Source organism: Electrona antarctica (genome assembly GCF_951216825.1).
Source record: "Electrona antarctica genome assembly, chromosome: 1".
NCBI lineage: Eukaryota > Metazoa > Chordata > Actinopteri > Myctophiformes > Myctophidae > Electrona > Electrona antarctica.
The window spans coordinates 30608251-30633616 of NC_136806.1; the positions used below are offsets into that span (position 1 = coordinate 30608251).

General features: G+C 45.1%; 1 protein-coding gene across 4 annotated transcripts in view; it reads right to left on the bottom strand.

Annotated features, from left to right (window-relative positions):
• Nucleotides 1–8769: 8769 nt before the first annotated feature.
• arhgef37 (Rho guanine nucleotide exchange factor (GEF) 37) overlaps nucleotides 8770–25366 on the bottom strand; it is a 44265-nt gene continuing 27668 nt past the window's right edge. For 3 of the 4 annotated variants that reach the window (XM_079525741.1, XM_079525744.1, XM_079525743.1), the window contains 6 exons: nucleotides 24225–24394; nucleotides 23281–23428; nucleotides 21300–21428; nucleotides 18717–18912; nucleotides 13600–13772; nucleotides 8775–10608 (listed from right to left, as the gene is read on the bottom strand). In XM_079525741.1, coding sequence (XP_079381867.1) covers nucleotides 10357–10608; nucleotides 13600–13772; nucleotides 18717–18912; nucleotides 21300–21428; nucleotides 23281–23428; nucleotides 24225–24394 — 1068 coding nt within the window. In that variant the 3' untranslated portion in view covers nucleotides 8775–10356. Of the gene's footprint in view, nucleotides 10609–13599; nucleotides 13773–18716; nucleotides 18913–21299; nucleotides 21429–23280; nucleotides 23429–24224; nucleotides 24395–25366 lie in introns of all 4 variants that reach the window. The other variant, XM_079525742.1, reaches the window with a different exon arrangement.

Consider the following 25366-nt stretch of genomic DNA (forward strand, 5'->3'; position numbering starts at 1 on the left):
GTAATATTATTGTCCACTCATGTTGTATGTCCGTGGAAAGAAATGTCCACCACAAGCAGACATAGCGATGACCCCAGCTGTGATGACCCCAGCTGTGCACCAAACACACAGCATGCTAAAGACTTTGGCCTTCAAATGATAACTGTCAGCAGACAGACAGACACACTACTCACACAGACATGTTAACAATTTGCTCTAAACTCGGTGCCAGAGAAGGTGTGTGTGTGTGTGCGTGCGTGCGTGCGTGCCTTATTGTTTGTGTGTGCGTGTGTTCATTTCCCATCATGAGTTTGAGGGTGTCCACATGCACGCTGGCAACAGTGTTGATTTTGACAGCAAATTTAGATTTTAGTTTTAGTCATATAGTCTCATGACATCTCATGGCAGTCATAGTGGTTTTACAGTATATGCATTAGGTCAGTGGTTCCCAAGCTTTTTCATGTCAAGGACCCCCAAATTGACACTCATTAGCCTGCGGACCCCCATATGAAAATATATACCAGGGACCCCCATAAGAGAAGATTTTTACGGCTCTAGCAGAGATTTTCAACCATTTTTATTTAAAGGACCCAAGGTTCTACCTGAATTAGGCTACGGACCCCCATTTAATGGCATTTCTCTGGGACCCCAATGTATATTGTAAAATCAAAGTTAATTTAACTTTTAACCATTTGTTTCCATGTGTACACTCTATGAGTTACAGACCCATGCATAAGGGTCCATTTGATTCGTTCCTAATTATCATTTAGCTGGGGACCCCCTGGAACTATCCAAGGACCCCTTAGGGGTCCCCGGACCGCACTTTGGGAACCACTGCATTAGGCCTCTCAACAGGAATAGACTTGTGTACGGCTCATATGAGACTCGTATACTTTCAGCAAACCTTGTACCCTCTGGAGTGACTGTGGAACTATAGTGGCTCTCTGGAATGAGTGTGGAACTATAGTGGCCCTCTGGAGTGAGTGTGGAACTATAGTGGCCCTCTGGAATGAGTGTGGAACTATAGTGGCCCTCTGGCGTGAGTGTGGAATTATAGTGGCCCTTTGGAATGTGTGGGGAACTATAGTGGCCCTCTGGAATGAGTGTGGAACTATAGTGGCTCTCTGGAATGAGTGTGGAACTATAGTGGCCCTCTGGAGTGAGTGTGGAACTATAGTGGCCCTCTGGAGTGAGTGTGGAACTATAGTGGCCCTCTGGAGTGAGTGTGGAACTATAGTGGCCCTCTGGAGTGAGTGTGGAACTATAGTGGCCCTCTGGAGTGAGTGTGGAACTATAGTGGCCCTCTGGAGTGAGTGTGGAACTATAGTGGCCCTCTGGAGTGAGTGTGGAACTATAGTGGCCCTTCTCCATCTTCAAAGTTGCCCACCCTTGGTGTAACTCCTCCCCTTCCCAGCTTAATGAAATCTACTGCAGTTCCGTTCAGTTCCGGTGTTGACCAGCATGCGGCAGTGTGTGTGTGTGTGTGTTGAGGGGATCCTGCACGCTGCAGGCTGCGTTCTATTTTTAGCTGAGCCCCAGTTTGGAGGCCGAGATATTTATAGCATCAGCTCTGTTTGCCATCATACTGCAGGAGCCATCACACTCCCTCTCTCTCATCCACACGCACGCACGCACGCACGCACGCACGCACGCACAAGGATGAATGAAGTAATGTATTTCACACAAACGCATCTTATTACACATGATGAATGAAAGATGCATGAAAGACAGACGAGGATGCACTGATGCACATAGAAGCCTGCTGCGATTAAAGGAATATGTACTACGTCAAAAGTATTTTGCGTGTGCGCACGCCCTCGCACGCAGTCATTCTGAGGCCACGGTTGGCCTAAGGGTCGCATATATCACTGCATTCAAATTCTGCTTGGAGAAAAAGAATGTTAAGCTTACGACACAACCACCTTGCGTACCGTTCTGACAGGGATGTACTTCCTGTCAGACAACATGCTCATACAGGCGTTGCCTTTAGCAAAGACCTTCACACTCCATCCATATACAGCAATCGGATGAGATCGTTTTTTGAGGGGCGCTAGCGAAATATTAGGTCATGTGCGCCTCAAATATGACGTAAATTTGTGGCAACACAAACATCAAATGCCACTGACAATGAAGGGAAAATTTACGTCATATGTAGACGAGCAAATCGACTAACCAATCACATCAATTCAGTTGTTCATGAGATGATGTATGATGATAAGAGCGCCCCTCACTTCCACAGGGGTGATTCTTTTTTTACACCTTTGTGGGACACTGTGATACGATGATGTATAGGGCATTGGCTTATGAAAAGTCACTCTCGTGTGAAGTGAGGGACATTCTTATCATCACATTCCGGCCAATCACTTTTGGCCTCACTTTTTCAGCCCGCAGCCATTCAAATCATCGCTATGGGGTACACACACAGACAGACACACAAAGCTGGGCACAGGAGGGGCTTGCACACCTCAAAAAACACAAGAGGAAATATGGAGATAGAAGGTTTCTGACGACAGCGACATGGACAGAAAGCACCATGTGTGCATGGTATAATCCAACTGGCTACTAGCCCTACAGTACAAGCCAAAACATCTTTCTATTATACCAGACTCCGGGGCCCAAAGACACCACATCACAGTATCGACGTAGCCACCAAGTTGGGATGCTTCCATCCACATTGAACATCGGGCATCAGAAATGGATGCAGCTGCCCCCCGGGTTTTCTGCCATGGAAAGGTTAAAACTGATCTTAGAGGGGGCTTGCTAGAATACCCCGCATTTAATTCCAGTGTTTCCCATGAAGCCTTGCTTGAACTATGGGCATCAATTCCTGTGGTCAGTCATTCAATTCGATCGAGTGATCCGTGTCGGTCAATAATAATGTGGGAACTTAACCTGACAGAAATCTGAAATGCTGAATTCCAATACCCCAAATCTCGGCCACTAGCTCACTCGCACTCGGTCATTCCAGCACGGTGCTGTTACGGTGAAATTGGAGACCTGCTGAAATATGTGACAATTGTGTAGACAACATCATCACATAATGTCAATGTCCGAACGTAAATCATTGATTTGTTTATTAGCAGCGTTCAACCGAGCAGTATTTAGGCCACGTATTCAAAGACCTCCATGTAAGTTGTGTGAAGTCCACCAGATTGGTCACGTATTTCGGCAGGTCACCATTTTTACCGTGACACCGCCATGCTAGAGTGACGTGACGTTATGCGACGTCCACACAATTGTCACATATTTCCGTGGGTCACCGATTTCACCGGAACACCACCATGTTTGCGGAGGATACAAAAATGATGGCATGAGCTAGCCTGGCTAATAAGCCAGACCGAATCAGCCGTTGGCAAAAAAAAAAATTCCTGCCGGCGGATTACGGTCTGGAGAGGCTCAATTGTACGCCTATTTCCTACACCAGAGACCTGGTGTGGCCAATCGGGACACGGTATGCAATATGGGCGGGCTTTGGTACAGTGACGTTCAATGCTTGAGACCTTTGACTGACAGTAGCTCTGACCAATTGTGTCAAAGAGAAAATGTTTGAACCCGCCCCCCGGGAAACAAGATCCATACACAGCATCTCCAGACTCAAATACCACACGACAGTGTGATTTGAGTCTGGCTTATTAGCCAGGCTAGGCATGAGCAGGATTCGAACCCACTCAACGCTGGAGGTATGGATTGAAAGTCTATTGCCTAACGAGCCATGTTACGAGCTGACTGCTGGAATGCTTTTCCAGAGTCTACTACACAACTACAACTACAACACACCCAACTCATGTAAAATAAATGGAAAAACCCCACCCAGTAAGGCAAAACCCTGCCCAGTAGGGGAGGGGTCCCTCCCCAATCCCCTCCGATATTTCTCAGAGATATAGCTCAGGGGTGATTTCACCCAACAGCGACCGAGTGTGAGTGAGTGGCCGAGATTTGGGGTTTTGTAATTCAGCATTACTCTTGTCCTGCGTTTCATTCTTACTGGCTGCTGTGACAGCTGCATCTCTGCATGGTGTCCTGCGTTTCATTCTTACTGGCTGCTGTGACAGCTGCATCTCTGCATGGTGTCCTGCGTTTCATTCTTACTGGCTGCTGTGACAGCTGCATCTCTGCATGGTGTCCTGCGTTTCATTCTTACTGGCTGCTGTGACAGCTGCATCTCTGCATGGTGTCCTGCGTTTCATTCTTACTGGCTGCTGTGACAGCTACTCTTGTCCTGCGTTTCATTCTTACTGGCTGCTGTGACAGCTACTCTTGTCCTGCGTTTCATTCTTACTGGCTGCTGTGACAGCTGCATCTCTGCATGGTGTCCTGTGTTTCATTCTTACTGGCTGCTGTGACAGCTGCATCTCTGCATGGTGTCCTGTGTTTCATTCTTACTGGCTGCTGTGACAGCTACTCTTGTCCTGCGTTTCATTCTCACTGGCTGCTGTGACAGCTGAATCTCTGCATGGGGATTAAATTGTGCTTTCTAAACGGCGGCAGGTATCGTTTCTGGTTAAGGCAGTATCGTGGGATTTGGTTGCCAGCCAGGCTGTCAATGATGGACAGTCTCGCGATACTTTGGGCACGTTCAGAAACGTACTTTGTGCCCTTTAGATATAGCACAGTAAACATAGTCATAGTGTACACACATCGAAAAGCAACACAGCAGAAAACAATGTGTGATTTCTCTTTCTCTTTTATTTTCCTGGGCCGAAGTATTCCACAAAGGTCGCTCAGAAATAGTGTTTGTTCTACGCTGGTTTAGCTGGCCTTCGCTGACTCCAATGCAATATCTATTCCACAGCTGCAGTTTGCCTCCCAGCGTGAGGAATCTGTCGGCTTGAATTGCTGGAAAACACCTTAATTGAAACACCTGTGTGTTTTGGCATTTTGTGTTCAAAAAGAGTGAAGAGAATGTAAGAACATGATTTCTTTTTTTTTAATTAATAATGTGTATTCTGTAGCATATTGGGTGTGTGAAAAGTGTTGTGTTATGTGTGTAGGACAGTTCTAAATATCTTTGGCAACAGTCACAAATGAGCAGGCTACCAAATTAAAAAAAATACCACATCGTTAAAAAGCAATAAATTACATTTGACAAATTAATGGTATACAGCTTCTTAACACATTAGACAGCAGGTTACATGACAAGCTGACATCACATCATTTTGAACATCAACTAGAATGTACATACAGTGTTATTTCAAGGCCCACTACGTTTTGTTAGGTAAGCACCAATACTGACAAAAGTAAATTTAAAGTTCACGCATTTAAAGTTCAAAGTAAATTTAAAGTTCACACACACGTGGGAGCTAAGCTGTGTGTTTGCGCGCGCACGCACGCACGCACGCACGCACGCACGCACGCACACACACACACACACACACACACACACACACACACACACACACACACACACACACACACACACACACACACACACACACACACACACACACACACACACACACACACACACACACACACACACACACACACACACACACACACACACACACACACACACACACACACACACACACACACACACACAGTCTTTTACTCCCTCTAGTGGTGAAACAGCTAAATGCAGTGTGGCTTCGACCTTGCTCTCAAATTCAGCACACACACACACACACACACACACACACACACACACACAATATGCAGGCCTGGCTGTCCGCTGTCACACAATTATTACAGAAACGCAATTATTATTATTATTAGAGATAGATTAATAATCGTCCATTTCCACGTAAATAAAAAAGTCCATACATTTTCAAGCATAGCAGTGGTTTTCAAACAGTGGTCCGGGGACCAAAGTTCCAGGTGGTCCCTGAGGGGGTTCCAGGTGGTCCCCAGCTAAATGGAGAGATGGTAACCAAATTAACCCTCATTAGATCTTTAACTCTTGAGTGTAAAACGAAACCAAATGGACCCTTCAAGAGTTAAACTTCTGCATTACTTAAGTTAATTTACCAGAAGTCTACACAATTAGAGAATGTAAATGTAGAATTGTTATTTTGATCAATGTTTGCCTGTTATCTCTCCTAATGGTACCAACATCAATACAGCATGGAAATGTGGACATTCTTTAGTTTTGGGTCTGAGAGGTTACACCTCATCAAACGGTGGTCCGTGGCTCAAATGCAGAATAAGTAATGGGCCTTGAAATGAAAAGGGTTGAAAACCACTGCACCAAAGCTTGTAGATAAACTATTTCTGCAATTTTGTATATGTTTTTTGGAAATAAATTAAAAATTATTAAACGTGTTCAGTCGTTTGTCAAAACACAAATTGTAACGTTCCATTGTTCAATGCAAAAACAATGAAATCGTCAATCGCAATTATCTGTACGTGTGGACAAATTAATCGTCAGCTCGAGTAAGAAATCGCGACGACGGCCTACACGCACGCAGACTACACATAAATGCTGCCTATATCCATGCACACACTCCAACTCGCGTACACACACACACACACACACACACACACACACACACACACACACACACACACACACACACACGTGGGAGCTAAGCTGTCTCGGCTGTGGGTGGAGGGGGCAATGTAACACGGTGTAGTCACTGGTTCGGTAGCGTGGCTCATCACCTCCCCTCCAGCAGCTGAAACCGTTAAGTCTGCAGAAAAAACTCTGACTCAGAATGGAGCGCAATATCGTGGCTGAAAAATGTGACCTCGTTCCCTGCCTCATTCCCAATTTGAATAACGTGCCCACTCACACACACGCACGCACGCACACACATTATGGAACTGCCCTGGCATGCCATTGCCGTGCCTACAAAGGTACAGCTTTACCAACCAATCGCACTGACCAAAAATATTGCTAGCAGCTTGTTGGCACACAAGTCGATAGTACGTGGTTATATGTATCATTTAAGACTCAAATGTATGTTGAGCCTGGTCATGGCCATTGTCATTTAAAGCTGCACTATGCAAACTTTTTAAGCAAAATATATATGATTTATGTTTAGAAATCACATAAGGGATTGAAAACGCATTAGATCAGCTCATCGTCCCTGATACATGTATAGTATAAAATACTATACATGTAACGCAATGAGCTTCAGTGGTCTGCTATGATATGACCAGTGGCTCAAGTATCAAAACAGTTACTTCTTGCTGCCACTTGGGGCCGCCAAAATTCGCCATGCATGAACATTCTCTAGTAGTGCAGCATTAAAAACAAACAAACATCAAAAGTAGTTATTGCATTTGCCTTTTGCCAAGTAACCTAAGCTTCAATATGAGGCCTCTCTCCCATGCAGGTCAGGAGCTGAATGGGAGACTTGAGTCAGCGTTTGTAGGTCTCTGAGGATATCAGGAGACGTATTGCTATATGTTGGCTCTTATGGGGAATCATCTGTAAAGAACTTCCAAGAACTAGTTTGAGTCCCAGATAGAGACTCGCAATGGGTTTTCTGTCCATATCAGTATCAAGGAAGTTCAGGAGAGATCAATTCTGTTTCTGTTTAACTAAAATCTCTTCACCTGAAAATACCTGATACACAGGCTCAAATACGGGTATGGAAATGTGCTATTTCCGTAGAATGTTTTCTTACAACAACATGCGCCGAATAGGGTAGTTAAAAGCAGAGTCAAGACAAGATAAACAGAGCGGACAGTAGTAGGGAAGAGAGGGACCGGCTTTCCGCCTCTGCAAGAGCAAGATTGACAGAGTCTGCAATTTCTTGCCTTCCTCTCTCTCCCCTTTCCTCTCCGTCTTCATTTAGTTTGCCTCCCGCCATCCTATTTTCTCTCCGTTATCTCTCCGCCTGACATTTCATGCTCGCTATTTTTGTCCCCCCCCCCCCAGCCTCCTCTTTCACCTCTCCACCTCCACCACCACCAGTCCTTCTGAAGCCTAATTGTCTCCACCAGCCAAAGGCATGGGGAGAGTATATTTTTCACTCCGTCCGTCCGTGTGTGTGTCTGTCTGTCTGTCCGTGTGTCCGTCTGTGGACAGCTAATCTCTGGCACAGTTGGCTTGATCGCAGGCAAACTCTGCACACACACTCCCTGGATGCCAGAGCTGAACCTCTGCCCCAAATGTTTCATATGGGCCTGTTATAGCACCACCAGGAGGCTGATATTTGCAAACATTTTTTGAAACATTGAAACATTTTGACATTACACAGTCTCTCTATAGCCATTCAAAGAAAGGAGTCTTTCAGATTTTTCATACTCCATCCTGATTGGCTAAGATTGGCTTTCAAAGTTCACATGAGTGCTCTGTTTTGAACAAAATGCCGCAACTCACGATCACATCGTGTGCTTTCCGTGACATTTTGCACTCACATTCCCACTAGGCCGATGAACAAATGCCACTTGAAACTTCTCACAACAGCCTCATGGTGGTGCTATAACTGGCCTATTCGTGATTTTACCTATAAGTACACCGATCTGTGTAAAACTTTGTTTCTAAAACGGTTAGTCCCAATACTTGATTCTGATTGGCTGGTTACCGTCACGTGACCGTTGTAAATTTCACCGATAACCCACACCTTCAATCACTTTATATAATTCCCAGCTGATTTCGCAGCTCTGTAGCTGTACTGGGGAAGGGGAGCGCTTGATTGCTTTACAAACTCATGCCGTGCGGGCGTCTAAGCACCGCCCGGCTCATATGACTGTGAATGTGTGGCTCCAGGCAGCCCCGTAAAGACATCAAGCGCTATTCTCCCCATAGCCTACTTGCCGAGCAAAACAAGGAAGTGATGTGGCTCGCTCAGGTGGCGCAAAGCGTAGCTACTTTTGTGAATTTAATAGTTTTATTAGGTTAATAATATTGCTATGTTTGTAACCGTTTTAGAAAAGCAATAAGCCACGAGAGGTCTCAGGTTACCGGGTATTTTACAATGGCTGGGAGGCGTAGGGTCTTCTACCCTAATGCACACTCCCTAGAGGCCAAGGACAAACCTTTGCCCTGTATTTTTCACATCTGCTCTTTATAGCGCCACCAGGAGGTCGACTTATGTAAAACACATTTTTTGATATTACTCCTTCAGATTTAATCAAAATTTCACACAAATCGGTACACAGAAGAAATGCCACTTGGCTTTTTTCTTTTAACGCTCCTATCCTGAAAAAAATGCCCCGAGAGGCACTTTTTCTAGTTTATGCTCTGTCGCACGACACAGACCTGTTAAGCTGTAAGCTCGTCGTAGGTGGGCGATTTTCGTCACGATTTCGTCGCATCGCGCAGCATTGTGAGCTTGTAGATATGCTATTTTCAAAAGATTTTGTACCCATTTTCAACTTCTGAAGTGGGCCATTCTGCAATATGAGTACTTTTACTTCTTGAGGCAGATAATGTTGTACTTTTACTTGAGTACATTTTTAATACAGGACTTCTACTTGTAACGGAGTACAGTATACATACTGCAATGTAGATCATTGCAGTATTTATACTTTTACTTAAGTAAAACAAAGGGGTACTTTTCCCACCACTGCGTGTACATTTACATCAAGCTACGGTGAGGACGACGCCAGTGAGCACCCGTCAGTCGCCTCGTCCTCGGGACATCTCGCTTGGCCCGGTTAGAAAGATCGCTGTAAACACACACACACACTTCTCAACAGTGCTGAAGAAAGGTTGGTGCAAAATATATTACAGACAGAAGCACCACTTCAGAGACACACCACACACACACACACACACACACACACACACACACATCAGCTGCTGAATAATACTTGGCTCAGCGCACATACATGCTTGCATGCACGCCCACAAACAGTTCCTTCCCTCCTGCGAATAATTTCTCTTCCATTGTCTCTTCCGTTACGTCGCCGTAAGTGGTCAATCGAGCTATTTGGGGTTCAAATCTCCTTCGGGTTAAAACCTTACACTTCAGTCTTAGCTCTTAGTAAGGGTGGTTTTCAACCACCACAAGCACGATATCGCATCATGTTTGCATCAACCAGTCCATCAATCAGTCATCGTGTCGGTCTACCGTCATCCTGTAGTGTAGGCTACTGGTGGAGAAAGTCAAAATGCATTGATAGGGGGTCAATTTAACAGCATCTTCTTGCTGCATACTTTCAGCCCATCTTCTTTGTGTCTGGGTAGTGTTAAAACCCTAATAATATTATCCCATGAACAATATTTTCCTGTCCGACATTATATTGAGCCTCTCTTCTTCCTCGTTGGCACTGAGGTGCTTTCAGCCTGGAAACCCCTACCAAACCCATTGGTCTTTTTTGTTGTTGATCTATGCTCCTTCATAAATACGGGAAATACAATTTCCCACTCTGTACATAGCTTTACAGATATCTTAGCCTCCGTCTCTCTCGGAACGCGTTTGTGTGTTGAAACCAATAAGTTACAATCAAGCCGCCTCGTCCTTGGGCCACCTGTGAGCATCCTTAGCGGTAGGGCGCGAAGGCGCGGGTGGGCGAGGCTCCGCACGCCGTCGTGGCCAGGGTGGGAGTTGTGACGACGGACATGACGGTCAGGTAGTTGGCGGGGACATAGCCCCGCTGGCCGCCCCGCGTCTCCACCAGGTTCCACTCGGGGTTGCCCCGCTTGTCGTGGCGCTCCAGGACCCGGACAGGGTCGCCCGCCCTCAGCGACACCTCGTGATTCCCCCGCGCCGAGAAGTCGTAGCCCGCCACCACCTGGGGACGGATGGAGGGAGGGAGGGAGGTGGGGGGAGGGGTGAAGGAGCACCGGGTTTAAGGGGTGGTGAAAGGTACGGTGGGGAGGGGGTGAGGGTGACATGATGGGTGATAGGGGGAAAGGGTGGATGGGGTGAGTGATGTTAAGATAAAATTAAATCAATATGTAATATACAAGAGCAGGTCAACACACCAAGATATCCAAAATGTTATACTGATCTCTCTGCTGCTACAGGGGCTGTGCTTTGAGTTTAGCATACGCGGAAGTACACGGCACCACATCGGCAGGCCCATCATCATACACAGACACATGCAGACCAAACTGACACATTTTGCAAAGGTTACTCGGACAATTTAGACATAATAGCGCGCAGAAATGCAGTTAATACAACAGGTCGTTTCGAGGAAGCAATCTGTTTGGTTGAAACAGCCTTCTAGCCGTGCTTCAAAACAGCATCATGGAACACCTAATTAAAAAAAAGAATTCAGCTATGTTCTTCTCCCAGAGCGCAGCAGACTTGGTGGCTAGGCTAGCTAGTTTCTTGGGACATTTGTGGTCGTAGTGGCTCCATCTGTCATTAGAAAAAATATGTTTTTTTTAGCGACTCTCTTAGTTTTAAGGGTAATTGTTGTAAAATCGCAATATTACACTCGAGGGTGTGCGTTACTGTCATTAATGGCACTTCTGCGCTGCTTACAGAACTTGCCTAACGGCTCATTCTTGCAGCAACTCAGGCATGCCATTAATGAGGGAACGCACTCCCTTGAGTGTAATATTGCTTAAATATGACGGAGTAGTCCATCGGGGCTATCAACAGTCTACTCGCCTCCTAAGAGTGGCCTCAGGAGCAGCAATGACATTAGCTCTGCCCTCACAATTATTACCAATTAGCGCTTCATTAGCCTTTTGCTGACAAAAAAATGCAGCGAGCATCATACATCTCAGAGGCAAATGTTGTACTTTTACTCCACTACATTTATTTGAAGACTTTAGTTACTTTGTTGATTTTGATTATTACAAAACATCCATTAACCAACAGCCATATAAGATGAGGCTGGCAGTGCACTGTGTCAGGCACCCAGAACTTGGGATCCAACCCAGGGCAGGGGAGGGGAAAGAAGCGTACCACCTATACATATATAAACGTGCTGCGGCGCAACAGCTTGGCTGACAACACTGCAGAGCTCAAGAACCTGATTATGTTGGATAGGAAGTTGTGGAGGGCAGCGATCCAGGAATCCCGAGTTGGTGTTGGCTAGACCTCACTCTCGCAGCAACTAACTAACTAACTATATATATATATAGTATGTTATATGTATAAATATATACTTTTTGGCCATTTGAAAACAGCGAATCTACTCACTGTGAGCTATTTTCAAATTATTTTTTTATACATTTCAAAACTTGAAATGAGACATTATGCATAATGAGCACTTTTACTTTTGTTACTTTAAGTACATTTCGATGTCAATACTTTTTGTACTTTTACTCAAGTACATTTTTAACTCCAGAACTCCATGTACTTGTAACAGAGTACGTCTTTTTGTATTGATACAAGTACTTTTTTCCACCACTGCAGTGGAGCAGTGTGGACTGTGGTTGGCTGGAGAGATGTGTGGGCGTTCTGTGTACTGCATATGCAGAGGCGAATACTGTCAGGAGTGCGACTACGTGACAAAACCACTGTCATCATGGGGGAGGGAAGCTCAGGGGTGCTAATTTGTGTTCCTATTTTGTTCAGGGGTGCTCCAGCTCCCAGGCACCCCCGTAGTCGTCGCCACTGTGTATATGCAAGTGATTGATTGGATGCCATGTGTGCTCATGATTAGTGACTTAACGGGAGCCAGCTGTGTATTTGAGGAGAGCCAGGGCCATGGTTGATGGAGGAGCCTCCAAGGCCACACACACACACACGCACGCGCACGCACGCACGCGACTGATTTATGTGTTTGACAGGCAACACTGTAATGTCAATGAATAATAATCCCTGCAACCTCCACCCACCAGACCTGAGCACAAACATTAAACCATGCACCCCTCAATGTACCACAGATTAAACCATGCACCCCTCAATGTACCACAGATTAAACCATGCACCCCTCAATGTACCACAGATTAAACCATGCACCCCTCAATGTACCACAGATTAAACATTAAACCATGCACCCCTCATTCCCTCCATCTTTCCCTCCCAACAACGAGTTACCCAAGTTGTGTTTGTTTTATTCGCCGTTTTTGATAACTTTTAAGACATACAAGGTTTTCAGCAGACACTGTGGGGAAAAAAAACTGATGCTGGCCTCTCAGAGCTTCTGGGTAATGTAGTCACAATGCAATGCCTATGGAGAATCATTGGCAGCCTCCAGGTCGCTCTGTTCTCCGTTCTTGTTGTTGAACGGGACTGTGGAATGTTTTGACACTATGACAAGTGATGGCACTATTTTAAGGCGGACTTTTGTGAAATGGAGCTACGATCACAACCGGGTGATTCTTCAAAGGTTAGTGAAACACTCCCGCAGTGAAGGTATTTTCACGATAAAAAATAAATAAATCCGATAAATGTGTTAAGGGCTAAACCTCATCTCACTTAAAGGAGCATTCAGTTATTTGGGTGATTTGGAAACCCCCCCGGACCACCCCGGTATAACCAGATGTGCACATGCACATGCACACACTCTACAGTTGGGGGGACACACAACAGGCCAACAGCACGTGCACCAAGGCCCGCCCCGACTAGATCATGACTGGATGAAGGCTGGGCCCTCTAGCCAAAAACGAAACCTAAGGTTTTATGACCCCAGTGGTTAACTGGGGACAAGGAGGAACTCCTTATATGGTCAGTGCACTCTATATTTGGGAGGATTATCACACAAAAAAGTGATATTTTAATTAAGTGAAATCACTGAATATATCTTTAAATTAAATTCCATTCAATTCAATTAAATTTGCCGTCCAAGCAGAAGAATTACATAGCCCACAATGTGGATTACCTGGAAGCAGGGCAGGGTCAAGGTCGTCATGGACTGGCTCTCTGGGGTAGAATGTCTCCTCATGGTGGGCCCGCCCACTGGCAGGTGTAGGTGAGGCGATGGCGATGGGGGCGGATCCTCTGTTGCCTGGTGATAGCGCACCAGCTTGGAGGCGGCAACGTAGCCCCTCGGGCCTGGACAGAGACACACGATAGGAAACAAGAGCCCATCAGGAGAACTGCTCATCTCTCCAGACGGATTCCACGGAATCTGTCAGCACCGCCGCTCTAAACACGTAGCATTGTTGTTAGTAGGAATGAACACAGAAGCACCCGGGAGGAAGTGGACAAAGAACCAAACCAATTTCCTTTTGACCCATTCAGGGTGGGAACCCCTTTTGGCGTTTTAAGCATTAGGTTATACTTTAGCTATTGAAAAATAGCAGATCTAAAAGCTCATAGCGTGGCACAGAGTGCCGCGCTAGATCTGCTATTTTTGAAGAATCGCGAAAATGTGGCGTAAATCTTTTAATATATATTCTTTCAGAGCGAATGTTTTTAACTCAAATCTTTACTTCTGGGAGGGTTCCCTGGAACAACATATTTTCAGATGGGGGTCCGCAGCCAAATACAGATGATTCTGGGGGTCCTTGACATGAAAAAGGTTGAGCACCACTGACATAGAAACATTTTCAGAAAACTGACTGGATTTAGAAGACATTTGTAGAATCAGCCTCAGGTCTAAATGGGTTTACCCCCCCCCCCCCAGAGGAAACAACAACAACAACCTACTGGCCACTGGTGGAAAGTAACTAAATACATTTACTTAAATACAGTACTTAAAATACCCAGTAAACTGGGACCGTTTTATTGCTTTTCTAAAACGGTTACAAAAACTATTCCTAATTCACAAAAGTAGCTACACTTTGTGCCGCTTTGTGCCCACTAGAGCCAGCCACAATTCCTTGTTTTTACTCAGACGGAGGTGCTTGATGTTTTTACGAGGCCGCCCGGAGCCGCACATTCACAGTCATATGAGCGTGGGCGGTGCTTAGACTCCCGCACGGCCAGTGTTTTGTAAGGCAATCAAGTGCTCCCCTTCCCCAGTTCAGCTACATAACTGTGGGATAAATGTAATGCAGCTGGAAATGATATAAAGTGATTGAAGGTGTGGATTATCGTGAGATTTACCATGGCAGAATCAAGTATTGGGACTAACCGTTTTAGAAATTGAAATAAATGTGCGTCCAATTCATGTACTATCTGCATTTGTATTGGTATTTAGATACATAAAAGCACAGTATCTGTGCATCAAATAGTAGTACTATGCAATTTCATGGCAATGACAGCAGTCCACCAACAGGTGGCTCCACTGACCAACTCTTTGGAGAAGTAGAATCAGTCAGTGTTGTTTTTGACAGGAAATGTTGATTTTAGTTTTAGTCATAGTCTCTTGAATAGTTTTCATTTAGTTTTAGTCACATTTTAGTCATCTGGAATGTTTTAGTGTTAGTCTAGCTAGTTTTAGACGACTAAATATAGTTGACTAAAATGTATTTTGGCCAGCTTTGATGCCTGATTTTACACTTGCTGAAAATAGAGCTGCTATTTTCAGTCTGCAACCAAGTGTAAAATGACTTATACTGGATCTCTTGTCCACTAGTCCCTTCCTAGCATTTTAGTCTAGTTTTTATTTGTTGGTGAAATTGTCAATATATTTAGTCTTAGTTTTAGTCATCATAGCTTAGTTTTAATTTAATTTCCATTTAGGTTCCGTCAGTGAAGAACGGAGTCGACGAACATTTTTCGTCATTGTTTTAGTCGACAAAATCATCACTGGAATCAGTAGCATCCTGTCATTAGCTGTTTTCACCATCTCCAGTGACAGGAGGTGGGTGTCATACTGTAGCTTTAGCACTAACAGTCTAACAGTGGCCGCGGTTACATGCAGGCTGATCATTCCGAATAAATACTTCCGAATAAAATGCATCCGAAGTAATGTTTTTTGCTGCGTGTTTACATGGGAAATGGTCATTCTGAATGAGCGTTTACAAGGAGATGTGATATAAGACATGATACATGTTAATTCACGTGAAGAGAGAGAGAGAGACTGTTGAACACACACACACGCCTAGCCCCATATGTGCCCTCTCCCTACAACACACGCCAAGCGTTGTAAGCGCTGATCTACAGGCTGACAACGTGTCCCATCTGTACATCGCATAAAGCATATAATGCATAGCTTATCTGCACGATACACCATCGCCGCATCATTATGGCATAAAGTAGGCTACCAATTGGGTGTTTAATACTAGATTGATTGCAGGCAGCTGGTCATCAATACAATTAAACTGCAAAGCCGTTATGTTTCATGACGTTTTGGTTGCAACTTGGAATAGGCAAGTTATATAGTGGCAGCGGTGGCCGAACGGATAGCGGCGCGGTCTAGATACCGGAAGGTTCCCAGTTCGAACCAGCCGTCCGACACGTTAAAATTACCACCGCTGAAATGCCCTTGAACAAGGCATCAACCACTACGATGAAATGTGTTCTATGAGCAGGGCCTGGCTGGAAACAAGTTCTTGAGCTTAGCCCAGATACCCTGGGTAAATATAGATTTCATTTCATTTCATTTCATAAAAGTTTAAAGGGATAGGATGGACATAGGATAGCGATAATAGCGTATATTCTTGGGAATGTGTGTGTGCGTGTGTGTGCGTGTGTGTGTGTGTGTGTGTGAGAGAGAGAGATTACTGAACAGCGGACTGACGGGATTTCGTCCTCTCTCTCCTCCGTCTTTCTGTGAGTCCCCCGATGCACTTAGCCTACAGTAGCATGAAGCATCCAGATACATATAGGCTGGCTATATAACCTATAGGCCTTTCAAACATGTTTGAAAATTATCAGAGTGATACCCAACTCGGGACGGTTGGATCTTTGAACACTCACAGATCAGGGGGATCATCACCACTGCTGCTGCTGCTCCACGTTTTTTTTTTGTGGATTTCGGATCTGCAAAATGCACGAAATAACGCGCTCTATGTGCAAACTCCTCGGCGCGCCTTGGATATGAGCGCCTTGGAGTTGGAGCGCCTTGGAAATGAGCATGCTCAGAAAGACCAGAATGAATTTACATCCGAAGCAGTGTATACATGAGTCCAATTTTCTTTCAATCGCATTGAACATCGGAATAATCCGGCCAGTGACATCGGAATGGTTTTTAAATCGCATCGAGCATTTTCATTCGGATTTAAGTTTTTGTAGGTGTTTACATGACAACGTTTAATAGGATTTAACTTCTATTCGGAATTAAGAGGGGTTGAAAGACCTCATGTAAACGTACCCAGTGACTGCTTGCACAGTCATCTAAAAATGTAAATCCAGCAACAACATTGGTGTTGAAGGATGGGAATATGTAGGTTCTGCTGTTAGTGCAGGAACAAATCCTCAAAAAGAGCCTAAAGTACACTACCTGTGTAGACAATCTGTGCAAGTATGATGTAAAAACAAACAGTAGAAAATAGTAGTTGTTTTTTAACTCAGACTGGCGTTTTTTTTATTGCCTACACTGCAGGCCATACAGTATGTGGTGAGTCACTTCATAGATCATTTTCATGACTTTTGCAGTAAACGTTAAACTCCTACTTCCGGTAGGTGTATAGTCAACTTTTGGGGTTTTGGTTCCTGAACTGTGTGTAAATACCCCATGTGAACACAACAAGTAGTAGGTCATTGTATTGTTTTTTGTCTCCAGGCCGAAGGCATGGGGAGAGAGTATGTTTTACACTCCGTCTGTGTGTGTGTGTCTGTACGTCAGTTACCAGCTAATCTCCGGCACCGTTAAGCCGGTCAATGCCAAACTTTGCACACACACACTCCCTAGATGGCAACGATGAACCTCTGCCCCAAATTTTCCAGAACGGCCTGTTATAGCGCCACCAGGAGGCCGACTTTTGTAAAACACATTTTTTTATATTACTTCTCCAGATTTCGTCCAAAAATCCCACAAATTGTTACACAGTATCTCTATAGTCATGTGCTCAACATGGATCTGTCCGATATTTCATCCTAATTGACTAACATTGGCTTTCAAAGTTTGCAGGATTGGCCCGTTTTGAACAAAAAGCCTCAAATCATGAACGCAGCGTGCAATTTACGTGAATATATATATATCCCACCCTTTTCACATTGGCCTGATATAGCGCCACCAACAGGTGGATTTTTGCAAAACACATTTTTGGAACAAAATGCCTCAAATCATCTAATTGCCATCAAAGGCGTAAGAACAAATGGCACCCTTTTCACATTGGCCTATTATAGCGCCACCAGGAGGCCAAAACCTGACCTGGCCTGGTGGAGCCCTGTGCCCCAAGGGGCACTTTTTCTAGTTTACTTGTGTGTCATCCTTTCAGCTGTCTGTAATTCTTTATGAAATTGATGGCTAAAGCAGTGGTTCCCAAATGGTATTCTGAGTCACATTGTGTGCCATGATGAGACAAGTCCAGCTGTGCCTTGGGATTTTGACAACCACACATTATTATATTCCAATATAGACTATATAAAAATAAACTACTGTATACAAAAAGTTATGAATGTGCGCTTGTTGCCCACTGGTGTGCCTTGGCCACTTAAATGTTGGCTCTACAAACGCCATCCATCCATCCATCTTCAACCGCTTATCCGTAGTCGGGTCGCGGGGGCAACAGCTCCACCAGAGAGCTCCAGAGTTCCCTCTCCAGGGCAACATTAGTAACTTCCTCCTGGGGGATCCCGAGACGTTCCAAGGCCAGTGAATCGATGTGATCGCTCCACCTGCGCTACACCTGCCCCGGGTCTCCTCCCAGTGGGACGTGCCTCGAGGACCTCCCTAGGGGGAGATGCCCGAGGGCATCCTAACCAGATGCCCGAACCACCTAAGCTGGATCCTTTCCAGGCGAAGAAGCAGCGACTCTACTCCGAGTCTCTCTCGCGTGACTGAACTTCTCTAAGGGAGATACCAGCCACCACTCGAAGAAAACTCATTTCGGCTGTGTGTATTCGTGACCTTATTCTTTTGGTCATATCCTTTCGTTCTACAAACCCATTTGTACTAGTGATTCTGTTGGTCAACCAAAAGGTTATACTAATGGTCTCTCTTACCCCCGGCATCCACCAGCCACCTCTTTCTGTCCCCTCGGCTGTCAGCCTCGCTGACGATGGCCACCAGCTCGCCACGGGCCAGGCTGAGGTCCAGGTCGCGGCTGCCCACCACGGCACTGATCACCTGGTAGATCTTTCCGGAGCCGTGCTTCTGGGTCAGCTGCTTCAGGCGGCGCTGGGACGACGGGCTCAGGGGCTGTGGGAAGCAGAGAAAGGAACCCATTAAGGACTGGAACGCATCTGTGTCACCTTATAGCTTTTAACCACTTTAAACCATTATTTATACATCTGTGTCACCTTTTAGCTTTTAACCACTTTAAACCATTATTTTAAACTCTAGCTGTTGAACTAGTAACAGATCCACAAGCTCGTAGAATATATATTCTTTCACAGCAAACGTTTTGAACTGATATAGAAACCTAGAAACATAGGTTTCTCATAAAACTGTGAAGACATTTTGTAGAATGTGGCCTCAGTCCTAAATTGGTTAATGAAGTCAGAAGGCTTTTGGACACTCATTTGTGGGTCACGGACACATTGTTATTGGTCCCCTTAGTTTTTTGTTTCGTAGATTTGGTTTTTAAAGCTAATCTTTCCATTCCATACAATTTTAACAAATATTTAATAAGTAAATTCGGGGCGAATATCTAATTTCCGTTTTGGGTAACGGGCACGGCCCTCGCGGGCTAAAATATTTGGGAACCACTGGGCTAGGAGTCAAGGACTAATTTTGACCAAGTGGAAAACACCCACTTCCCAAAGCCAGCTCTCACACTCACACTAACTGGATGAGAGGCATCGCGTATCGTTTGAAATGAGGAAAGATTAGATTTCTCAATTAAAATGGCTCCTCCCATAAGTTTGGGATGATATGGGGTCAATTCTTTCAATTTGTCCGGAAATTGAATCCATCTCTGATTGAGGATACGCTGGTGGTCTGATTTGATGTTGATGGGTTTGCTGTGGCCCGCCATGTTGTGCTGTTAATGCGGATTATGTCCTGCCATAGTTTAATAACACTTTATTATCCAGCTACATACTATAGAAACAGGATTCTTTCACGTTTATGACAACTATTCAGCCATATCTCAAACCTTCCTGCAGTTACTGTAACAGAACCACAATCCTCTCACGCCTCAATTTACACACACTTGTCACTGGATGGAAAGATGTGGCTAATGAGTCATGCTCATGGTGACTTGACACATTATTCAGCCTGTGAAATCAGCTGACGGTTGTTATGACTCGGCTAAACACAAGCAATCACACAGTAAGCGGGCTGAAGGAGTGTGGCCCACTTGAAACGAACGACATGCAGCTGAGCAAGAAATACAAGCTACGCCGTGACGTGTTCTTGCTTTAAATAAATAACTTGCACGTTACCTGCAGGCCATCACCTTAAAGGCTAGGTACTAGAAGCAGGTTAAATACACTGCCGGAATTTCACTCAGAGATTGCAAAAGGTGGAGCATCAACTACTGTATTATGTTATTATGAAATATAATATTTTGATGCTTATTTTAGTTTAGCGTCATCCTCTAAATATACAGAAACTTATTACAATATCAAAGTCTGAGTTTGTGGCTGCAGGATCCGGTGAAAAATGGTCAATGACCTAAGAGCCCTGCTGGTTAGATTATCTCTGTTTAATCATCGACCTACAGTAACCTGTCATATGAGCGTCACTGAACACACCATACTAGCATGCTTCCCTGAACACACAACACAAGCGGCTATACACGTCAAATGTGGTGAAAAATGAAATGCAAATAACTCTTGGTGTTTGTTTTTCATCTACTTGCAGAACCGGACAGGTGGAGTTCGGGACCACATAACACAATTCAGGCTTTTGTACGGTACAGTATATAATACACTATTTTGACTTAATTTGGGGTTCTTTACTCCTAAACAGTTAGTGATACATCACCTTTTATGCGGCATGTCCTGGTGTACTGTAAGTAGGTACTGGTGAAAATGAGCCCAGGGACTCAATGACAAGCACCAAGGAAAGGACCGCCATGCCTAGACCAGGGGTGGGCAACTTTGACGATGGAGAGGGCCACTATAGTTCCACACTTACTCCAGAGGGCCACTATAGTTCCACACTCACTCCAGAGGGCCACTATAGTTCCACACTCACTCCAGAGGGCCACTATAGTTCCACACTCACTCCAGAGGGCCACTATAGTTCCACACTCATTCCAGAGGGCCACTATAGTTCCACACTCACTCCAGAGGGCCACTATAGTTCCACACTCACTCCAGAGGGCCACTATAGTTCCACACTCATTCCAGAGGGCCACTATAGTTCCACACTCACTCCAGAGGGCCACTATAGTTCCACACTCACTCCAGGAGGGCCACTATAGTTCCACACTCACTCCAGAGGGCCACTATAGTTCCACACTCACTTGCGAGACATGGCCAAAGCATTTCCAGGGGTCCCCAGCCAAAAGGTTTTGGGAACCCCTGCCCTAATCAACAGCACGCAGACATCTGTAACAAACAACAGCTCTGACACCACACAGCTATAATATAATAACTAAGTTGTGAGTGAGTGCGTGTGTGAGTGCGTGAGCCAACCTGCACAATGGGGCCATTGAGTGTTTCCTGGACAGTCCGGCACACTGTATCCAGCCGACTCGCTCCCTCCAGCACCGCCCCCTCCGCCCACTCCCAGAATGCACCACTTTCCAGAGAGCTGTGTGGCAGCTGCATGGAGAGAGAGAGAGAGAGAGAGAGAGAGAGAGAGAGAGAGAGAGAGAGAGAGAGAGAGAGAGAGAGAGAGAGAGAGAGAGAGAGAGAGAGAGAGAGAGAGAGACACACATCAGGGTTGAGAGAGAATGAGGGAGGGGTAGGAGAGATCCAAAGATGGAGGGGAAGTACAGATTGATTGAAAAAAGTATAAAAACATGCATCACATACTTTTGATGTACATTTCAGCGCATTGTTTAACCCAGTGGTTCCCAAACTTTTCCGTGTCAAGGACCCCCAAATTGACACTAATTAGCCCGCGGACCCCCATTTGAAGAGATATGCCAGGGACCCCCATGAGAAGATTTGAGTGTTTCTCAACCCGTTTAATTTCAAGGACCCCCAGTTTGACATGCATTAGTCTACGGACCCCCATGTAATGGCATTTCTCTGGGGCCCGAATTTATATTGTAAAATCAATGTTAATTTAAAATAATGGTCCATTTGGTTACAAACTATCATTGATCTGGGGACCCCCTGGAACTCCATCCAGGACCCCTGGGGGTCCCCGGACCACTGGTTTAACCACTTGAACCGCTGCGTCCATGTCCTGGACAGAACTTTAGCCCCAAAAAAGCAGATCTACAAGCTCACAAATGCATCACAGGATGTTGTACAGATGGAAAAAGGCGGTCCGCACAAGTCTAGAGGGTTTAAGTACGTGGTTAATACTATTAATACCCCCCCCCCTCCCCACAACCCAGAATTCATTTCATAAGCCACTGTGCATAAAAATAGCCGACCTACAAGCTCACAATGTATTGTGATCTTGTAGATCTGCTATTTTCGGTGCAACCAAGAGTAACTCATTATATCGCATTATATCAACCCGAGTCGTATGTTTGTTTGTTTTTTTAAGATATTTTTTGGCTTTTTTGCCTTTATTGATAGATTCACAGTAGCTTGACAGGAAACGGGGAGAGAGATGGGGGGGAAGGCACGCAGCAAAGGTCGTCCGGCCCAGGACTCGAACCCGTGACACGGCGTCAGGCTGGATTACCAGCCTAGGTGCCTGGACCGCTCGGCCGGCCCAGGCCCCCGATTCATATGTTTTGCCGTAAACACAGTGAACAAGAAGAAAATGAGATTAGAGATTAGCTGCTAAAGTAAATATCACGAGACATGGCCAAAGCACTTTCGGGGGGCCCCAGCCAAAAACGTTGAAAACCCCTGCCCTATGGAAGGCTTAGAAAGTACGTGTATACACATCCTTCGCATAAAATGTGTTAAGACGGGTCTGATTTTATAGCTGCTGGAACATTACCCCTACCACATGAAACATTTTTTTTTTTTTTTTTTTTATCCCACGATTTTGCAACCCATTTTTTCACCCGGTGTCAATTATCTAATGTAATCCTGGGCGCTACACTTCCTCTGCCAACCTGGGGGGGGGGGACAGCGGACTGACCTCATGCTTCCTTCTATGCATGAGAGGTCCAAGCTGCTTCTTTTCACCTGACAGGGGAGTGTTTCCCCGGCCGGTTGTAACGCGTGGAAGGAACACGTTATTCCGACCAGTTCCTTTCCCCTCCATCAGGCGCCCCGGCTGGCCAGGGTAGTTTAGAGACCAGGATTATACTGCATGTTTTTTGTAAGGGTACCTACCCTAGGGGACACGGGGAGAACATGCAAACTCCACACAGAAAGGCCCTTTTGCCAACCCCGCCTCGGATATGGTCACTGATGACGCGGAGGAGAGAACACGCCCCCAACGGGAATCAAACCCAGGACCTTCTAGCTGTGAGGCGACATCACTACAGACTGTGCCACCGTGCCCCCTACTGGAATACCATTTAACATGTGTTTGTACCTGCTGTGCAAAGCTCTGGAACAGTTGCTCCATGTCTGTGGCCAGGTCTCTGTGCAGGCAGCTGAACGTACCCAGTGTGCTCCACATCATCTGGAGGGCCAGGCCGTTGAACTGAGGCAGCTCGTTGAGAAGCAACGTGTTGATCGTCCTGTGTAGAGCAAGGAGAGGAAAAACAGAAAAGTTGAAGAATCTTCACATCTTATCCGCAAAAAAACAAAAGTGCAGCATTAAGATGTTGTGTTTAATAACCACTGTAATTTCAGTAAAAGAAACAATGAACCCAAGTCCAAAGTGGACCACAGTTAGTCAATGACGTCTCAGGCTTTGGGTTACTGGTGTGCACTTCTTTTAACTCATTCAAATTGTGAAAAGAGGTTTCTGCCAGACGATATACAACGACCTACAGCAACATAGGTTTTTCAGAAAACGTGCGATTTAGAAGACATTCTTCACCCTTTTAGCAAAAAAATATATGTTAATGACATTTAGAAGATTTAGAACACTTTCCTGGGGGTCTTTATGTGTGTAATGTGTGGTTTTAGATATTTTAGAAGTGAGCCCAGTGTCTCTGATGTCATACACTGGGCTCACTCACTTCCTGGACTACAATTCCCATAATGCTTTGGTGCACTGCTCCTCCTTGTGGATAGGGGAGGACTGTCTTACTGAAACAACATGTAGTACAGGAAGTGAGTGAGCCCAGTGTCCATGACATCAGAGACACCGGGCTCACAGCTAAAATCTAAAACCACATATTACACACATAAAGATCCCCAGGAATGTGTTCTAAATCTTCTAAAGGTCATTAACATATTATTTTTTTTGCAAAAAGGGTGAAGTTTCCCTTTAATGGATTACTTCACCATTGGAAAGGCTATGTTTATGAGTGATGACATGATATCGTTTGTATTTGTAGTTAGTGTCCACCTGTCAGTCAGTAGTACCTGTATGTGTTGGCCACAGCCTGCTCCTCATAGGTCAGAGAAGATCTGGCCTCTAACAGCTCATAGTCCAATACCTTGTCCAGCCTTTTCCTGATCAGGTTTCTAGGGCCCGCCAGGAGGTCGTGGAGTGCACACAGTGGCTTATGAATCAGTGTGCGCATCCTCTTCTCCTGCATGGACAGAAAGCGCAGTAGATCAGTGGTTCCATAAACTTTTTCATGTCAAGGACCCCCAAATTGACACTAATTAGCCCGTGGACTCCATTTGAAAAGATATGCCAGCCAGGGGCGCCCATAAGAGAAGGTTTTTACAGCTCTAGCAGTGATTCTCAACCTGTTTAATTTCAAGGACCCCCTAGTCTGACATGCATTAGGCTACGGACCCCCATTTAATGGCATTTCTATTTCTGAGACCCCAATTTATATTGTAAAATCAATGTTAATTTAACTCCGAGTACACCCATAAGGGTCCATTTGGTTCCAAACTATCATTTAGCTGGGGACCCCACTTTGAGAACTGTGGCAATAGAGACACGGGGACAGAGAGGAACGGTGGAGGGGGGGGAGAAGAGGAAGAGGTAAGAAGGAAAGGGAGTAAGGAGAGACATTATTGATCAAGAACAAAGGGAGACGGGGAGGGGTGGAAAGAGAATCAATGATCAATAAAAGACTTGAACTTGACTTTGCCAATGAAATGGCCTTCTTTGGCCATTTGACAATGATTCTTCTCATCGACTCTTTGAGGATGAGAATGTAATGATATGATCAGTTTGAGATTATTCCGATCATTATGTCTAGCAATACGGTGACTGAATAAGCAGAACATACAGTTTGAAAATTAAAACTAATATTTAGACATTTAGACAAAAAAATGAAAGCATAATTAGAAAACAAGCCCTATGGTGTGCAGTAAATGTGAAACTTGCACACATGCAAACAAAAGAAAACGGGCTCATCACATTCTAGCACAGTGACATTCCTACACAAGCATTCAATTCCTACAGTACATCCTTTCATGGCTCATCCTCTGTGGTCTATTAGAACAGTACTGTACACATACTGTACATACTGCGGTAGCTGCAGGAGGATACAGCTAACGTGTTAACAGCTCCAACAGCCTATAATTGAGTCCTAATTAACAGT